At 37.7% G+C, this 18,311-nt stretch overlaps 1 protein-coding gene across 1 annotated transcript in view; it reads right to left on the reverse strand.

Moving 5' to 3' along the window:
• The window catches only part of LOC113228998 (uncharacterized peptidase C1-like protein F26E4.3), a 131,292-nt gene that overhangs the window by 62,244 nt on the left and 50,737 nt on the right, over positions 1-18,311 (reverse strand). The window contains exons 2-3 of the mRNA XM_026462466.1: positions 14,717-14,862; positions 10,535-10,691 (exon numbers count right to left, since the gene is read on the reverse strand). Coding sequence (XP_026318251.1) covers positions 10,535-10,691; positions 14,717-14,862 — 303 coding nt within the window. The remainder of the gene's footprint in view (positions 1-10,534; positions 10,692-14,716; positions 14,863-18,311) is intronic.

The raw sequence follows: 18,311 nt of genomic DNA on the forward strand, positions 1-18,311 counted from the left end.
CTAATGAAGTCATTGTCAAATTTTCTGACAAAATAATTATCACCACACTCGGGCGCGAATCGTGCGTGGTCAGTTGTAGTAAGAAAATAACCGAAATTCTCTAAGTGATTAGATGGTGATCAGCAATAAATACAAAGCACACAACAACTTGCATTTTTGTTTAACAAAAAAAAACATTTTTTAATAATAGAACAAAAAATGTATAATGTAAAGCGACACTGATACCATATATACTTTTAAACTTTCGCGTTGCAGTGCACCAACATTTGGAAACGGGAATAAACGCGTTTACATACGAATATGTATTTTTCCCACCTACCTAGTTTCCCAACTCTTCATCCACCCGCATAATATAATAGTTTAAAAAATGTTATGCGGGTGGATGAAGATTCCACCGCCGAGATGGAGATGTAAACACCGCATCACTAGTCAGCCCGTGACCACGGCGAGTGCAACCTGGCCGAAACTACGTAGATGTAAAAAAAATATATTCGTATGTAAACGCGTTTATTCCCGTTTCCAAATGTTGACACAGATACCATTATAATGTACACATATTTTTCTAAAAATCTAACCACATGTCATTTCTGTACGCCGTGGGTATGGTTTTTACTTAGAATAATAACGCCATAGAATGGTAGTTTATATCAAAGGAACTGTCACAAGTGAGGCAAAAATCAAATTCATGTAGGCTAGTTTTAGTAGTAGGTTAATTTTCGGTTTTAGTGAATATTTATATAAAAATACAAGTTGAAACGCGTTACTTCCTTGTGGAATGTGATGTTGGTATCTATTTTATGTTTGTCTGACGTATTTTTACACTCATTTACCGCACATTTCGTCATTTTTAGCTAAAATTCTGGAGCTGTTCGCGGTGCAAGTTGACCTTGAGCACTGAAGGCCCGCCCGCTCGTGTAGGCCCTTTCGGAGCGCTTCAATTTGCCTCACTTAGCGTGTGCGGGCTAGGTTTCTATGCGTTATTATTCTAAGGGTTTTTATACTTTGTTTCAATATCAATGAATTTATCCACGTCCGGCAGTACCCACGGGGTACATATCAGGGTTGTTGTTTATGCAAGTTTTTTACAGATCAGCGGGAACTAACGCAGATGCTAAATTTAGGTATTAAAAAAAACGCGAAAAATGTACATCGCATATACATATGTTTTTTTTTTTATGTATGTTCTCAGATATCTCCGTCAATCGTGAACCGATTTTCAAAACTGTTTTTTTGTTTGAAAGGTGAGTTCTCGTGGTGATCCCATTGTCGCCAAGTCCCATGAAAATCGAAGGAAATGTTTATTTTGAAAGTTCTTTTTTGTTTCAAAGGGTGATGTGGTCCCTGATGCTCTTCCGGATTCGTTTCGGCTATCACAAATTACTAATAATTTTCCGCAAATAAAAGTGAACGACTTTTCATTAGACACAATGTACATGTAATCAACAATTCACCGTCACCAAGACAACCAGAATAGAAAATACAAAATGTACAAAGGAGTCTGTAACAGTCCCAATGTCACCAAGAAGTCGGAATCTAATGAAGGGATCTCATGGAAGTCGAAAAAAGCCGAAAAGCAAACTTTTGAAATCGGTTTTATAACATATATTTTTGTAACATTATGACTAATGCGAAAAACGAATGCAGTCAAGTTTTTGTCTACGTTTTATTACGGGTAAGTGTACGAAAAGTAAGAAAACAATAATAAACAAAATATTTCACGTAAGGTAACGTAACCCTGAAATTGGTTTATTTCAGGGTCTTCGAGCAATTGTTATATTTAGTTTTGACCTACACTTTACTATTGACATTCATCTATTGGCTTCCTTCCATCTATTTCTGTTTAAATGGACAGGTGACAGCATGGTTACGCACGTCTGTTGTGTTTACCCGACTATCCCTAAAGGTATATATGAAAGAATTTACGTCATATCTTACCTATTTCTGCCACCAAGCAGTAATGTTAGCATTACTGCGTTCCGGTTTTTGAAGCACCCTTAGGAGCTGGTGAATATATTTTTTAATAATGTCCAGTGACGGGCCGAACGAGTCGTGCGCCTGATGGTAAGCTACACGCCTGTCCATAACAGTTGCAGTGCCACTCAGAGCTTTAAATCGCAAAGATCTGAGAAGCACTGCCACTGTGTCTGTCACCCTGAGACATAAGTTGATAAGTCCCATGTGCCTGTAATTCCATCAGCACCCTTACCCTTCCAAATCGGAACGCAGTAATGTTAACATTACTGCTTAGTGACAGAAACAGGCAAGGTGGCAGTACTTCCCTGGACGAACTCTTTCAAAACGAGCTCTACTGCTGCATAATTTAAATTACAGGCACATGGGACTTGTCTTGTGATGGGCGCAGTAGCAGTGCCCCTCACATCTTTGTGATTTAAAGCTCTGAGTGGCACTGCAAGTCTTATGGACAGGAGTCTAGCTTACCACCAGGTGCACGACTTGTTCATCACTTGATATTAAAAAAAAAATAACGTGACCATACATCCCGCTTTGAACAGGACATTCCTCATTTTAAGACAAGTCCCAGTTTAAGCTTCGTGTCCCGCTTTTTGGCTTTGTGTCGTATTAACTCAAAAAGTATTTTGTTTATTTTAGAATTGATATTCAGTAATTAATAATTTTTCTGTGAAATTACTCCACTAGTTTGTGATAATTATTAATACAAAGAACGAACACTTGGAAGCGTGAGGTCCGCTGGTTCGTTCCGTGGCTTAGCTGGTATAGCGTCTGCCACGGTTTGCTAGAAGACGTCGGTGCGAATCCGGCTGGATCGAAGGATTTTTTTCTAAGTGTTCGACCTTTTTATTAATAATTATAACGAACTAGTGCAGTATTTATCATATTTGTTATTCAGTCTCCAATACATATTTTTTTTACGATACTAAGTGACGAGACGGGTCGAGGTAATAATACGCCTGTCCATAACGGTTGCAGTGCCGCACAAAGCTTTATATCGCAAAGTCACCCTGAGACATAAGTTGACGAGTCCCACGTGCCTGTAATTTCATATGCACCCTTACTCTTCTAAGCCGGTAATGCTCTAAGCAGGTAATGCTCACATAACTGCTTGGTGGCAGAAATAAACAACAAATCAAAGTAATCAAGTAAACAAATCCATAGGCATCATTTCGGGGTCGACTGTACAGCGCTTTACATATTGACGTAGAACTATTTTATAAAAATCATAAAATAGAGCCCTAAATGTATCTGGGGCTATATCGGCAATTGACTTCAGAATGCATCTGGGTTGCGCGTGAGTTTCGCTATTCTTGCCAAATGCTTACGACATTGCTTCATTAGAAATGACACTGTATGACTATGCTGCTAAAAAGGTCGCTTAAAAATATTTATCTACACACATATCATAAACTCTCTATAATGTGTTCAAAAACCGCAAATTACGACCAGCATAAAGGTAAACTGTTTTGTTAGAACAAATTTCTTATCTGTGAAAATGTTATTATTGCTTCACAATAACATCGAATTCGAAGATGTTAGTTTAGATTCAAATTTCGAACATCTCTAAAAAACAAAACAATTTGATTGGACTTCAATTCTAATATCAGTCGAGATGAAGTTTTATTCGAAATGAAATGTCAATAGCAAACAATTTTGACAATTCCACACGTCACTTGATATCGAACGATATGATAGTTGGGGCCGATTCTAGTTTGTCTATGAATTAAAAATAAAAACTTCGGTTGCCTGACATGCCTGAAAAAGGTTTTTATTGCCGCCATTTCGCCAGTCGTAACATGCGGTTCCTGAACAGATCACAGAGAGCTTATAATATGTGTGTAGATAAAGCAGTGTATTTAACTGTACATAATTAGGCATTAAAACACTCGTGAGATGTTATTATGAATAAACCCATACTCGTATTTTAATACCTTTCATTATGTAACAGTCATATAAACTTCTATTTTCGACACGGTTTAACTTCGATGGTTTTTTAGAATAGCTGCTTATTTCTGAACCACCAAACTCTTCAGAAAGATGGTTTAAAAAATGTATTGAGGCGTATCTTCTTCTTTATGAAATACCGTTTAAAATGCTGGAAAACATTATGTCACTTGAGATGGGTAACAAACTAAGGTACCAATTTATTTAAAACAAAAATTTTATAACAAAACCTACACCATATTTAATCAAAATTGAATCTTAATTGGTTAAGCCGTTGTGGAAATTAACGTGCACAAACTCACAGACATAAATTGTAAAAACTGATATTTTAGGTTTACAATAGATACCACTGACTTAGGTTCCAAATATTAAAGGTACAGTCTCAGCTTCTCTACGATTTTATTATGAGTCATTTTACTAGGACCCTTGAACACCCGGACCTGTTTAGAAAAGTTGATTTCCCACCGAGAATCGAACCCGGAACCGCCTCATCTAGTATCCACAGTGCTAAATTACGATTTAAAATTCAATTATGAAAATTTAGTATCGATAACGTAGACATTAAATACGAGGAAGTGAATTCATCAATCACCAATCCAAAAAAGTATGTCACGACTGTCGCAAGTTAATTTAGAACAAATTAATTGCAATTGCTGAAAAGCAAACATTGTGGTTCACGGTCGTACCAATTCACGTGTAAGTTTTAAAAAATATTTTGTACTTGGGCTAGCATTAGTGTTGTAAAAAACTCCAGTATGTAGACTCCCGACATTTTAGGACTCGACTCCAATTCACAAGACTCGACTCATAGTCTCAGTACAGAGTACTAAAAAAACCGACCTCAAAAGTCATTCATCAGGGGATTAAACTGAAACTAGAAAGTTTGCCACCCTTAGAGGTGGAATATTTTCTTCAAATTTAAACGTAATAATAATAATACACACACTCAACATAGCCCCGCACTAAGGAAACCCTGTGTCGCGGGTAGCCATGGACACATACATAGATAACCACAAATTACACCCAAAGAGAATTAAATGTAGGCCATACAAATATTTCTCCTGGCCCGGGAATCGTACCCGGAACCTCTGCCTGGCAGTCCGGCATGGTAACCGTTCGGCCACGGAGGCAGTGGACCACAAATGGGACCACTGCCGAGGTATCCTTTTACCAACAAAAAAGAATAATCAAAATCTCTAGCCGGGGCTGGTAGCTGTAAAGGTATCTGACTGGACTATCACAAACTCGAATTTCTTTATTCCGAATTTCATTAGTCCGAAAACGGTTCGACTTTTTTCATTAGTGCGATGACAGTTTTGGTATGAATTTGCAACACAGAAATGTCTTACAGCTGAAGTATCGTTTGTCCGAACACCTATTGTTAGAATAATTATTACGCATACATATTCTTTGAGCAGAAGTTTGTTTGGTCTAATCGTGTTTATTATACTGTCCGTTTTCCATATAATTTAGATTGCTGAAAATTCGTTTCGATAAAATTACTATTCTTAGATAAAATTGTACCGCCATACAATTTTACCATACAGCTTCAAAATTCTGGACTGTACTTTGCTGGTGCACAGTAAGTCCACATACGTAATTTTCCTCATACCATTGTGCTATGTTTTTGCTGTCATCTGAAATAATCTAAAAACAATGGTCTTGAGTATTCAATAAATAACTTATACCTGAATAGAGGAGAGTACCAGAGCCTGCTTTTTGTGTGCTTGCATTAGGTTAGGTTAGTATATGAAAAAGCCGCACGAGCCGAATTTGTTTACATTACCTAGACGGTACGACCCCCTCCTGTAGGTTTAGGTTAGATTAGTATATGAAAAAGCCGCACGAGCCGAGCGAGCGGAGCGAGCGTGTCGCGGCAGCGGCCGGCGATTGCCAGAGCCGAATTTGTTTGCATTACCTAGACGGTACGACCTCCTCCAGTAGGTTTAGGTTAGGTAAATATATGAAAAAGCCGCCCGAGCCGAATTTGTTTGCATTACCTAGACGGCACGACCCACTCCTGTAGGTTTAGGTTAGGTTAATATATAAAAAAGCCGCACGAACCGAGCGAGCGAAGCGAGTGACTACAACTCGATCAAATTAACTTGCATCTCGTTTACCATATTTTCTAAAGATGCGAGGTGCTTTAATTTGACGAGTTGTTTTGTGCGACACGTTCTAATACTTTTAGTATCTGTAATAAGAAATAATATAACAAAAATGTATCATGGATATCGTTTTTTTATAAAATAAAAATATTCAATTGGTTACATTGGTCAAACGGTTTGTTGGGGAAATAAAAACCGGAAAATGAATAACTTGTCAATATGTCAAAATAGTGAAACATTAAATGGTGTAATGAACATGTTTTCGGACAAAATGAAACAAAATCTATTCAATAAAAGTCTAAAGGTTTTCGGAGAAACAAAATTCTCTAGATCATGTTTTTAGCTTGTGATACGTAATCTATCCAACTGGGTGACGAAATATCATAGATTTCTCATAGATGGCGCTACGGCTAAAGAGTCGTTGAAAAACCAAATACAAAGATACGACGCAAGCACATAGAAAAATTCGTGAGGTCTGCTGGTTCGTTCCGTGGTATAGCGTCTGGCATGGTATGGTAGAAGACTTCGGTTCGAATCCGGCCGGATCGAAGGAATTTTTTCTGTGTGTGTTTTTTGTGAGCGTAACATACATATAAAAGAAATACATAGTCGAATTGAGAACCTCCTCCTTTTTTGGAAGTCGGTTAAAAACAGAGACTCGCTACTCGATGTATTACGAGACTGTCAAGATTCCGAACAGACTCGAGTTTAACATTAGAGTTCGAGTTTATTTATGTAACGAGCCGCTTTCAAGTTGGAGTCTCTTTTTGTAACAAGTCAAGCTTGAGTCTGGTGCTCGAGAACCCACGGGCCAAGGGTTCCGAGTCCAAAGACTGCAAATATGTAGACGGAGCCGAGGTCCTTATTACTTTTTATTCTTTCTACAAGCTTAGCTGCGGAGCCAGCCCAAGTTAACAATTTCATCTTCAGAGAAAGCAGTGGTGCAATTCTGTTAGTGCTGTCCTTATCCATGACAACCATGTTGTCACAAATAAATGCCAACACTTCGTTATTCATAATTTTACGAGCTATACACTTGACTACGTTAGACGTTATTATTTATCCGCGCTCACACTATAACGACGGAAACACGACACAAACTGCGCCAGCGCGCGCAGAGCAGCGTTATGTCTGTGGTATTACAAATATTAAAAATGGTCTCATTATCGGCGGTGCCGATGGTGGCCAAATATGGTGACATCTTTATGGGCCACCAGACACGCGACTTTTACGTTCCATCACTTGAAATAAAAAAAAAATTAACTACAAAAAGGAAAAGTAAAATAAAATCAAATGCAGAATAAAGCAAATGTATAACGTAATTCAGAATTTTGGTATTTCAAAGTAGTAAAAGATTATAATCAAATAAGTTTGTTTACTGAAGTTCTGATTAAATAACCTGGTTGAGTTGAAAATAAATAATCCATAATAACGCAAAGAGAAACAACATTCGCACCAACATGATTATTTACATCTGTTGACACACAAATGTTCTCAAATTGGATCAAAAACTTATTTAAGAAACGATACACACACTTGCTGTCTCGACGCGAAAACGATAATCGTGCGCCTTATTGAAAACACAAACTTTTTAAAATAATTAGAACTATTACGTACCTTCGGTATAATAAAGCTTTATGTATCATGGTGACGGGCGCAGTGGTAGTGCCCCTCAGAACTTGGCATTTTAAAGCTCTGAGTGGCATTGTAACTGTTATGGACAGGCGTGTCGCTTACCATCAGGGCGCATGACTTTTTCGTCCCGTCACTTGATGTTATAAAAAAAAAGCCACATGTGATAAAAATAATAGAAACAATAAGAAACAAATTATATAATTTATTACGACAGTTTTCTTGTATCTTCTATGAATTCAGATTCTCCCATTCTGTCCATGCATTAAAAAAAACACTGCATATGTGTGAAATCATGAACCATTCTTTTCTTGTGAAATTAATTTTGGCATAGTAAATTTTTTGGTCTATGTAAAAAAAATTGATCAAAATTATTTTAGTACTGATCGACTCGCTTTTATGTACGGATTATTTTATTGTATGGCACGAAAAAAATCGAGAGAGCAGACGTTTAAATCAAATGTTTTTCATAGAAAATGAATAAAATTGACTAATTTTGTTGTACTGCCTAACACTTTTTAGATTTGTGTTTGGTAGTCGTCAATCAACGCGCCTACCGCGCAGCGTGCTACCATTAAAATATATTTGGTGGTTAGTGCTTTCTTTTGTTACCGCACAGATTTATCACCATTTAGAGCAGTCTATTTAAATATTTTTAATTTTGTACGAAAGTAAAATTTGATGAATTATTGAAAGTTATGGAACAAAAGCTGTTGTATAAGATGTTACGAATATAGTCCTGCGTTATTGTTGCATTTTAGAAATAACTCTGTATAGAACAATGGGATAGCTTGTATCCAGGGATAATTTTTTTCATGAATTTTCATAAGGTGTAAGTAGATCTTAAGTTTTTTAAATTTTTATTGAATTGATGTTCAATTATTTTTTGTGAAATTATTCCACTAGTTTGTTATAATTATTAATACAAAGATCGAACACTCAGAAAAAATTCCTTCGATGCGGCCGGATTCTAACCGACGTCTTCCAGCACATAGAAAAATTCGTGAGGTCCGCTGGTTCGTTCCGTGGCTTAGTTGGTATAGTGTCTGGCACGGTAAGCTAGAAGACGTCGGTTCGAATACGGCCGGATCGAAGGAATTTTTTCTGAGTGTTCGATCTTTGTATTAATAATTATAACAGATCTTAAGTTTTTAAATGTACATACGCTTTTTCAATCTTGAGCCTCGATTTCGCCGAACCTATATTTCTTTTAATAATCAGAACGCGCGGTTACCGCAAGTGTGTAACTACCATTGGAGCACTCACTCAAAGACGCAGTTTCATAATAAGACTAACTGCGACGTTTTAAAATATTTATTACATTATCACGTCGTTTTATTTGACAGTGGAAAATTTATAGTGTGATTTGTCAGTTCAAGAATGCGCTGGCTAATTAATAATACAGTTAGGTGTTTGGGTTTGATTATTTAAACTTTTTTTAAATAAAAAAAAACAGTGGATGATCACGGATGTCCAATGGCTTATACTGTGGGCGCTGGGTGAGAGTCCCTGTTTGATTCCCGGCTTGACCAATTTGGGAATGAACTTTTGTAAATTTATTCTGGTCTGAGTGTTTCGGTTAGTGCCTTGCAGTGCCGATCAGAGCTTTCAATTGCAAAGATCTGAGGGGCACTGCCACAGCGCCCGTCACCCTGTGACACAAGTTGATAAGTCAGTAATTTCATACCGCCTCTGTGGCTGAACGGTTACCACCGGACTGCCACGCAGATATTCCATGTTCGATTCCCGGGTCGAGAGAAATATTTGTATGGCCTACATTTATTTCTCTCGTGAGTTTGGGTGTAATTTGTGGTTGTCTATGTGTGTGTCCATGGCACTCGCGACACAGGGTTTTCCTAGTGAGGGGATATGTTGAGTGTGTGCGTTATTATTATTATTCATCAGCACCCTTACCGTTAAAAAAAACCGGAACGCAGTAATGCTCACATTAATACTTGCCGGTCGAAATAGGTAAGGTGGCAGTACTTTCCTGGACGAAAGTCTGTCTTTTAATAAGGTAATTGGTAAACTACGTGATGCCTATACCCCATTTTTAAGCGCAAGCTTAAGGCTCTTCTGCTGGAAAATCAAAAGGGATGTGTTAACTTTTTCCAGCACCTATTTATTTATACTTTTTATACACATTTGTTATATAATATATTAGTTGCTTGATGTAGGTATAGTGTATACGTATTAATTATTATAATGTATTTTCATAGTTATACATAAATTATTTGGAAGTATTTAAACATACACAACACACACACCCACACTTACACACACACATCTGTTACAGTTTTAATATGTACGTATATATAATTATTTTACTGTTCTATTCAAGTACCAAAGTATGCTTGCATATGTTGTTCCGTGACCTCACTTAGGGTCTTAACTGAAAATCAGTGCTGGGAACGCGTTGCGTTTTCCAGCAAATACTGAGTTTGTGACCCTTTTGTTACCGCGGCTGGCACCACACAAGGTATCTCAATATTTAGTCTCCTTTTTATTATTTGTGTGAATAGTTCATGTTTTAATTTTATCTAATTTTTGTATATACATTTTTATTTTGTGTTTGTTTGTGTTTTTGTTTCGTAATTATATATTTGTTTTACGTTGAATGTTTTGATCGTGTTTTGTTTTAGTTCTGTTTTGTTCCGATCTCTCTTTTTTTGTCTTTTGTCTTTTGTGGTGTCATTGTGGTAAACAAATAAATGTATTTTCTTTCTTCTTTCTTCTTTAATATCATTTTATCGAATTATGGACAATGATGGTGGTGATGGCGATTTGGACCTTCTGAAGCAACTGGACACATTGGTGGACATTCTGTCCACCGAATCAATTTTCAAGTTTCTATCAAGTATATTTGGAGCACTCACCACTCATGACATCTATTTTTCTTGCGAGCTCCCGTTCGACAGATGGGTGCGGTGATGTTTCCAGGTGTCAGACCTAAACAGACGGGCTCATAATCAGGGCAGCAGTCGTCGTACTGTCGGTTCTTGCTGCAGAATTCGTCGCAGTAGCACAGGGTGTCTGTAGATGAAAAATAACATCAATAAATACAGCGGTTTTAACCCTTGGTACACTAGCCGGTTAGTTTAAACCTATAAGACCTACGGGTCTCAGAGTGTTGTGGACACTTAATATGGGCCTCGTAAAAAAGCTCAAGGTCACTCAACGTGCTATGGATTTCTGTACGTAATCGAATTAGAAATCCGTAGAAGAACGAAAGACACCGACATAGCTCGAAGGATTAGCAAGCTGAAGTGACCGTGGGCAGGGCACATAGCTCGTAGAACTGACGGCCGTTGGGGCAGAAAGGTTCTCGAATGGAGATCACGAACCGGAAGACATTCAGTGGAATGGCCTCCTACTATATGGACGGATGGCCTTGTTAAGGAGGGCGCGTAACCGATGGATGCACGCCGCGTCCGATCGACTAGTCTGGAAATCTTTTGGGGAGACCTATGTTCAGCAGTGGACGTCTTCCGGCTGATATGATGATGATGATGACACTAGCCAAATTCGGTATTGACCAACCAATGATGGCAGGTGTAAAGAACAATTTTTTGTCAATGCTCATTATTTAGGCTAACTCGGCCAAAGGCCTGGTCCTAAAATTGGAATATAAACAGGAAAGCTGTAATTGGATTATGTAGAAATAACAATTACTTAACTAATTATTATAGTTTGCAAAGTACCTATTCATCATCATCATGAAATGCAATTACGTTGATTGCAACCATGGTAGAAAAATAGTTGTTACATGAAATTTTAGAATCACATGGACCCTGACAGGGCACAGCAAAATATACTTAAATCTAGTTATCCTAATAAGTTATATTAATTATCAGGAAAAATCCATTTCCAATAATTAAGATAATGAGTGTCAAAAAACCACTTGGTTACGAACAGGATACTTAATATGTGCGTAGGTTAAATACAATGAGATCTTTTGTTATAACTCGTTATCTTGCATGAGCTCTGAGACAGAACAGTATGTTTTTTTTATTAGAAGTGCCTTCAGATTGGAGGTGAATAAACTGTTTTTGGCTATTTTTTGCATATGATTGGGTAATAAATTTGTATTGCTCTTTAGTCATTTCAGCCAAAACACGCCCACTGCTAAATATAGGCCTCCCTAAAGAATGCCACAACGACCTGTCCTGCGCCGCTTGCATCCAGCGGATTGGCGCAGCCTTCACCAGATCATCAGTCCACCTTGTGGACGGTCTGCTCACGCAGCGTCTTTCGGTTACTCTGGTTCCCTTGTGGACATCCTCATTCGATCTCGCAACGAAACTCCGAGCACAGCCCTTTCCATTGCCCTTTAAGTGACCTTGAGCTTTCTTATGAGGCCCATTGTGAGCGATCACGCCTCACTACCGTAAGTCATCACTGGTAACACACATTGGTCGACGACTTTTGTCTTGAGACACTGTAGTATTTTGGACAAGAAGATATAGCGTAATTTACCGAACGCTACCCAGTACCTATTGATACGTGTGATTTATGAATAAAGTAATTAAGTTTCTGCCGCCAAACAGTAATGTCGGCATTACTGTATTCCGGTTTTGAAAGGTAAGGGTGCTGGTGAAATTACAGGCACATGGGAATTGTCAAATTGTGTCTCAGGGTGACGGGCGCAGTGGCAGTGCCCCTCAGATCTTTGCGATTTAAAGCTCTGAGTGGCACAACACCTGTTATGGACAGGCATGACTTGTTCGTTCCGTCACTTGATATTATAGAAAACCTATTAATGCTTATTGCCAGATAGTTAGATAATGGTAGATAAAAAGAAACAAAATTGTAAAATTGTTTTTATATTAATTTACAACATATCTCGTCCTGCGTCAATTTCCGATTCTGCACTTGTTGAATTAATACTCGAACTCGAATGTTTGCAATCTCTCCATTGATATCAATAAATCACTAGGGATGACACAGTTTTATAAATAGTTAATTACTCGCATTTTACGATGGTTCCAAATCACTTGCTAGGGAATTGAAAGTTCTATTGAACAAAATTCGTCACAAACGTGACTTCAACAATAGTATTATCAATAGCTTAGTAGAATTTCGGCGGAAAATGTTGCAAAAATGTGGAAATTGTAAAACAGTCTGAGGTGAAAACCCTCATATCATAATTATGTTTTTGTTTGTTGACATTCATTCTACATCGAATTTGGCTAGAGTGTACAAAAACAGACAGTGTACACAAACAGTTTTTACAAAAACAGATGTCAAAAGTATATCTAAACGGAATCAGTAGCGGAAGCGTAAATACTATAAAGATCTCAAAGAAATAGTTGCAAATCCGTCGACAACGTTGTAAAAAGTTGCATAAAACAGAAGCGGAAACAGATATTAAATGTCTGTTGCATCACCAGTTTTAACGACAAGCCGGGCCTTGAATTTAGGACGAAAAATAACCACCACCAACCACCACACACATACATAAATCACTTGATAGTAAGTATGATGCAGTCGTTGGTGGGTATGCTTTTCGAGAATTTCAAAGATCAGATCAAAAGTGACTAAAACGATAATAACAATAAGGATCAATTTACAATGCCGCGGAACGGAATAGAATCGAATTTTTGTAACGAAATTAGCGCCCTTCATTGGACACACACATTTGTGATTGCGCACACATACAAGACGCGCTGTTTCATATTTTGTATGGAGTTACCCTACTTGTTTTATTTTACAATGGTAATAGCGCGGCTTGTATATGTGCAAGCTCCACGGACGCATAAGGACGCTCATGCATAGGGCGCACTATAAGTTTCCGGAAATGGCCACTTCTATAAACAATATTTAAAAAGTAATTACAACATTTCAAAATGGTTGTCTACATTACCATGGATTTAACTCGTGAAAATTTTCGTAGTATGATTTTCTACGACTTTAAGTGTAATTTAACAGCTCAGCGGAGCTTTGTTCGGCTTCAAACTGCTTTTGGCGATGAAGCACCATGCAAGAAGACTATTTATAGCTGGTTTGCAGAATTCAAACGTGGTCGTGTGAATCTTAGTGACGAATTTCGTGATGGTCGCCGGTCCACTGCTGTGAACAACAAAAACATCGATGCTGTGCGCCGTATGATCAAAACAGACAGGCATTCACATTCCCGAATCTCATGGTATGTTACCATACCTTGAGATTCGGGCATCTTTGGGCATAGGCATGAGTCAAATACAATCAATACTACACAAACATTTGGGGGTGAACAAGCTGTGCTCTCGGTGGATCCCACACAATTCGACTGAGGCTCAAAAAACGGATCGGGTCACTTGGTGCAATGCCATGCTTACCAGATTCAACGAAGGGGCGTCAAATTTGGACATAGTAACAGGTGACGAAACATGGATATAGTTACGATCCCAAAACAAAGCAGCGTTCGAGCACATGGATCTTTCGAGATGAGCCGAAACCAACCAAAGTGGCGCGCGTGCAAAGTGCCTCTAAGCGGATATTTGCTTCTTTTTTTAATAAAACTGGACACGTAGCTACTGTTGCTTTGAAAAATCGTTGTACCATGAATAGTGATCTGTACACGACCATTTGTTTGCCGGAAGTTATTGACAAATTCCGTAAAAACAACCGTAAACGCCGTGTCATCTTGCACTACGAAAATGCCAGTTCTTGCCTCTCACCTTGTGATTTTTATTTATTTTCAAAAATGAAGAACCAGTTACGCGGTCAACGATTTTCATCACCTGAATAGGCTGTCGAAGAGTCTGAAATATGTTTCAGAGATTGTCACGGAGGAATGGCATAAATGTTTTCAAAATTCGTTCATTCGTATGAAAAAGTGCATTAACGCTAACGGAAAATATTTTGAGAGACAATAAATACATTTCTGACCATTTACAGTATTTTTTTCTTATTCATTCCGGAAACTTATAGTGCGCCTCACGTACAAACCATTCTGCTACTTTTGTATGGAATTACCATTTTTTTTACACTAGCAGCAATTACCTTAGTTTGCTTCATTATCATAATATACCTATAGGATTACGCACTATACTAACCACGTCATGAGTATATCTTACCAAGTATATGATGCGAACATCTGTCAAGGCGACCATTACAGCAACCTCCATAAGGCGGTGCCTTTCCGCAGTAAGGGCCAGGTGGCAGATCGTCTGCGTAATATGCTGTCACCAGGGTAACTTGTAGCGCTAAGATCAGGGGTAATCTGGAACAAAGGAATAAAGAAATTTAGCAAAAAATCATATTCTTAATAAAATATTATAAACGTAAATTGGAATCTTCTTTGGTACATTAAAAATTTGTATAGCCTATATTTATTTTTCTCGTGAGTTTGGGTGTAATTTGTTGTTGTCTATGAGCGTGTCCATGGCACCCGTAATACATGGTTGCGGGGCTATGAGCATAAAAAAGAACTATTTCAACTTAAATTTAGTTTAACGATCTCCATAGTCGAGTGGCACACCGGCTTACACGGTATCGCCATCTCTGAGGTCACGGTTTCGATCCCCGGTTGGGTCAATGTAGAAAACTGGATTTTCTATATTGTGTCGGGTCTGGGTGCTTGAGGGAACGTCATTGTTTCCAGTATTTATAACACATTTGCTTTAGTTACGCTGAACCACGGACTTGCATATTAAACTGGACCGCGCACTAAATTAATAAAACGAGCCGAGTGTGAGGCTTTAAAGTAGTAATGCATCTCTTTCTAATAGGGTGTTTATTCAAGTTTCAGCCAGCCATATCGTTTTTAACTTTTTAATTTTTACAGAAAATGAGGCCGCTTATAGATGACCAAAACTACTAATATTATTTCATAATACAAATTAGTATATTTACTATTCATAATAGAAGTTTCATTGTTGATATATTTTGTATTATTGCATATTACCTTTAACTAGACACTAGCTAAGATGATTTTATTTAGCGTTGGCAACTTGTTAGACCAGGACAGACCACTACTTCGAGCTATCTCACGTGTCTCGGTTTTTTACTTTTACTTAAAATGAACCTTGACATAACCCAATAAGGTGAAAATTTGTAATATTGGTATATCGAAATGCGCGATCCAGTTTACGAAATATATAAATCCGTGCGCGGAACACAATAATTCTGACATTACTGCTTGGCGGCAGAAATGGATAAGGCGGCAGTACTACCCTGGACGAATTTTTCACAAGGAGTTCTACTGCTACAAAAGCATGATATTTGTAAATTAATATTATGCTTTACAAGCAGTTAGATTGCATGATTTTGAATGGTATAACCATTGACTTACAATTATATGGACGTCGGGTCCGCGCTAAAAATGATAAAAAAGTGGGATGACGATGAAAGAGGTCGCATGCGTCTACGTACTTTTTTAATAATATCTAATGATGAAACGAACAAGTCGTGCGCCTGTTGGTAAGCTACACTATCCATAACAGTTGCAGTGCCACTCAGCGCTTTAAATCACAAAGATTTAAGGGACACTGCTACTGCACCCATCACCCTGAGACACAAGTTGACAAGTCCCATGTGCCAGGCACACGTCGTTTTATTTGACAGTAAAAAAACTAATAGTGTGATTTGTCAGTTTTATGAATGCGCTGGTTAAATAATATTACAGTTAGGTATTTGGGTTTGATTCCCGGTTGGACCAATTTGGGGAATGAACTTTTGTAAATTAATTCTGGTCTGAGTGTGTCGGTTAGTCCCTTACTCTTACACTGCCACAGCGCCCGTTAACCTGAGACACAAGTTGACAAGTCTCGTGTGCCTCTAATTTCACCCGCTTTCTTATCCTTCAAAACCGGAACACAGTAATAATGAAATTACTGCTTGGCGGCAGAAATAGATAAGGTAGCTGTTCCACCCTGGACGAACTCTCACAAGAAGCTCTGCTGCTACTATGCGGTACGTACATACGAAGGTGACCCTAAAATCTAAAATTCTTTCAAATTAGTTAAAAATCAAGCCTTATAAAGTAATTAATCAAAACTTCAATCAGTAACATTCAACTTTCAATTAAAGTTATCGTCTGGTTTTACTCTACTGTGTTATCTACGATTAGAACACTGGCAGCTATTATGGTAGCCGTAAAACGTATTGCCATAGAATAACTTTAATAAAATAGCCCGAATTCTGACTATGTAGAATAAAACTCTCAGAGGCATTGGTGCAATGTGCATCGAAATTCGAAAACTCTCAACATTTGTGAGTTGTCAGTAAGAAAACCCCCTTATTTTCAATTTCGTAACTACACACCCAATATCGACTTTAACCCCTCTGTTTCCAGTTGATTATAGTTAAAGAAAATTTAGTAATTTTTCGAGTGGAAACGACACTATAGTTTCTGTATGGGGGAACTAACACTTGAGTTCTCAGGTGATAGAAAACTACAATAGACATAATATTAATAATATTATTACAAATAATATTATGACAACGAAAAGTTTGAGCGAAGCATTTTGGGAGATGATTCTACAATAACACGAACAATAATTTATAAAGATCTCTAAAATCGTGAAACAAAAATCAGCTGCTCCGTATTAAATGTTTATTCCTATTAAACCTAAATTAACTTAACTGCTTCCGTGTCCGGGCAGTTACCATGCCGCCACGACTGCCACATAGAGGTATGAGTATATGCGCTATTCGTTATTATAAATAAATAAAATAGCTGACTTTTTTCGCGATTTCTGAAATGTTTCCCGTATTAAAAATTGTTCATATTAATAGCCAAATAATATCTTAAAATCTCACACATCTTTAATGATTTGTGGTTGTCTATGTGTGTGTCCATAGCATCCGCGATACAGAATTTCTCTAGTGCGGAGCTATGAATGAGTGCGTGGGTTTGTTATTACTGAAGCACGTGGTTGCCGCGCCACAGTCGCGCCTCTGCAGCACTTCTACAATTGTTCAATTTGAAAGCACTTTTACTCTCAGTGGTCCATTTGATTCATTTTTAACACATGGTTTAAAAACAGGCGCATATATTTCGGTTACCTATCCGAGGACTTACGAACTCGTAATAAGAATATTCAGATTAAAACTAAGTACACACTCTGCATTTTAATCTATGTAATAGTGCAATGACCTACAGCGATAACGATTGCCTTTGTATTATCGCTTGCGTATGCGCAATTAGATATAGAGACGTTGGTTTGACTCTTTTCCAAAATAAGTATTACCAATGAAAAACTTTCATAGATTTGTCACAGATGGCGCTACGGCAATAAAGTCGTTAAAAACCAAAGATCTGCAACAAAGTACATAGACAAATTCGTAAATTCAATTTCGTTTGTTCCGTTGCTTAGTTGGAACAGCGTCAGCCACAATATGGTGAAGGCTCTGTTTCGAATTCAGCCGATTCGAATGAACTTTTTTTACTCACATTACTGCTTGAAGGCAGAAATAGGTAAGGTGGGCAGTACTGCTAGTAACTATTACTAGTTTCTCGTTGCGATGGGTAACGGATTTTAGTTTTCTCGCTTTTTACCATGTGATATTTTAGTTCGTTTCTGACATATTACTGTCTTGATTCTATATTTTTCTGTTGGTTTAGATATAATTTCGATACGTAAAAGGGCAACACCGAAATCGTGTTATTATCCGGCAGTTTTAATTCCAACTGATATGTAAGAGTGGAGCCATCGAGTATATAACCAG

Source organism: Hyposmocoma kahamanoa, unplaced genomic scaffold, assembly GCF_003589595.1.
Source record: "Hyposmocoma kahamanoa isolate Upper Pololo Valley unplaced genomic scaffold, ASM358959v1 270, whole genome shotgun sequence".
Lineage (NCBI taxonomy): Eukaryota > Metazoa > Arthropoda > Insecta > Lepidoptera > Cosmopterigidae > Hyposmocoma > Hyposmocoma kahamanoa.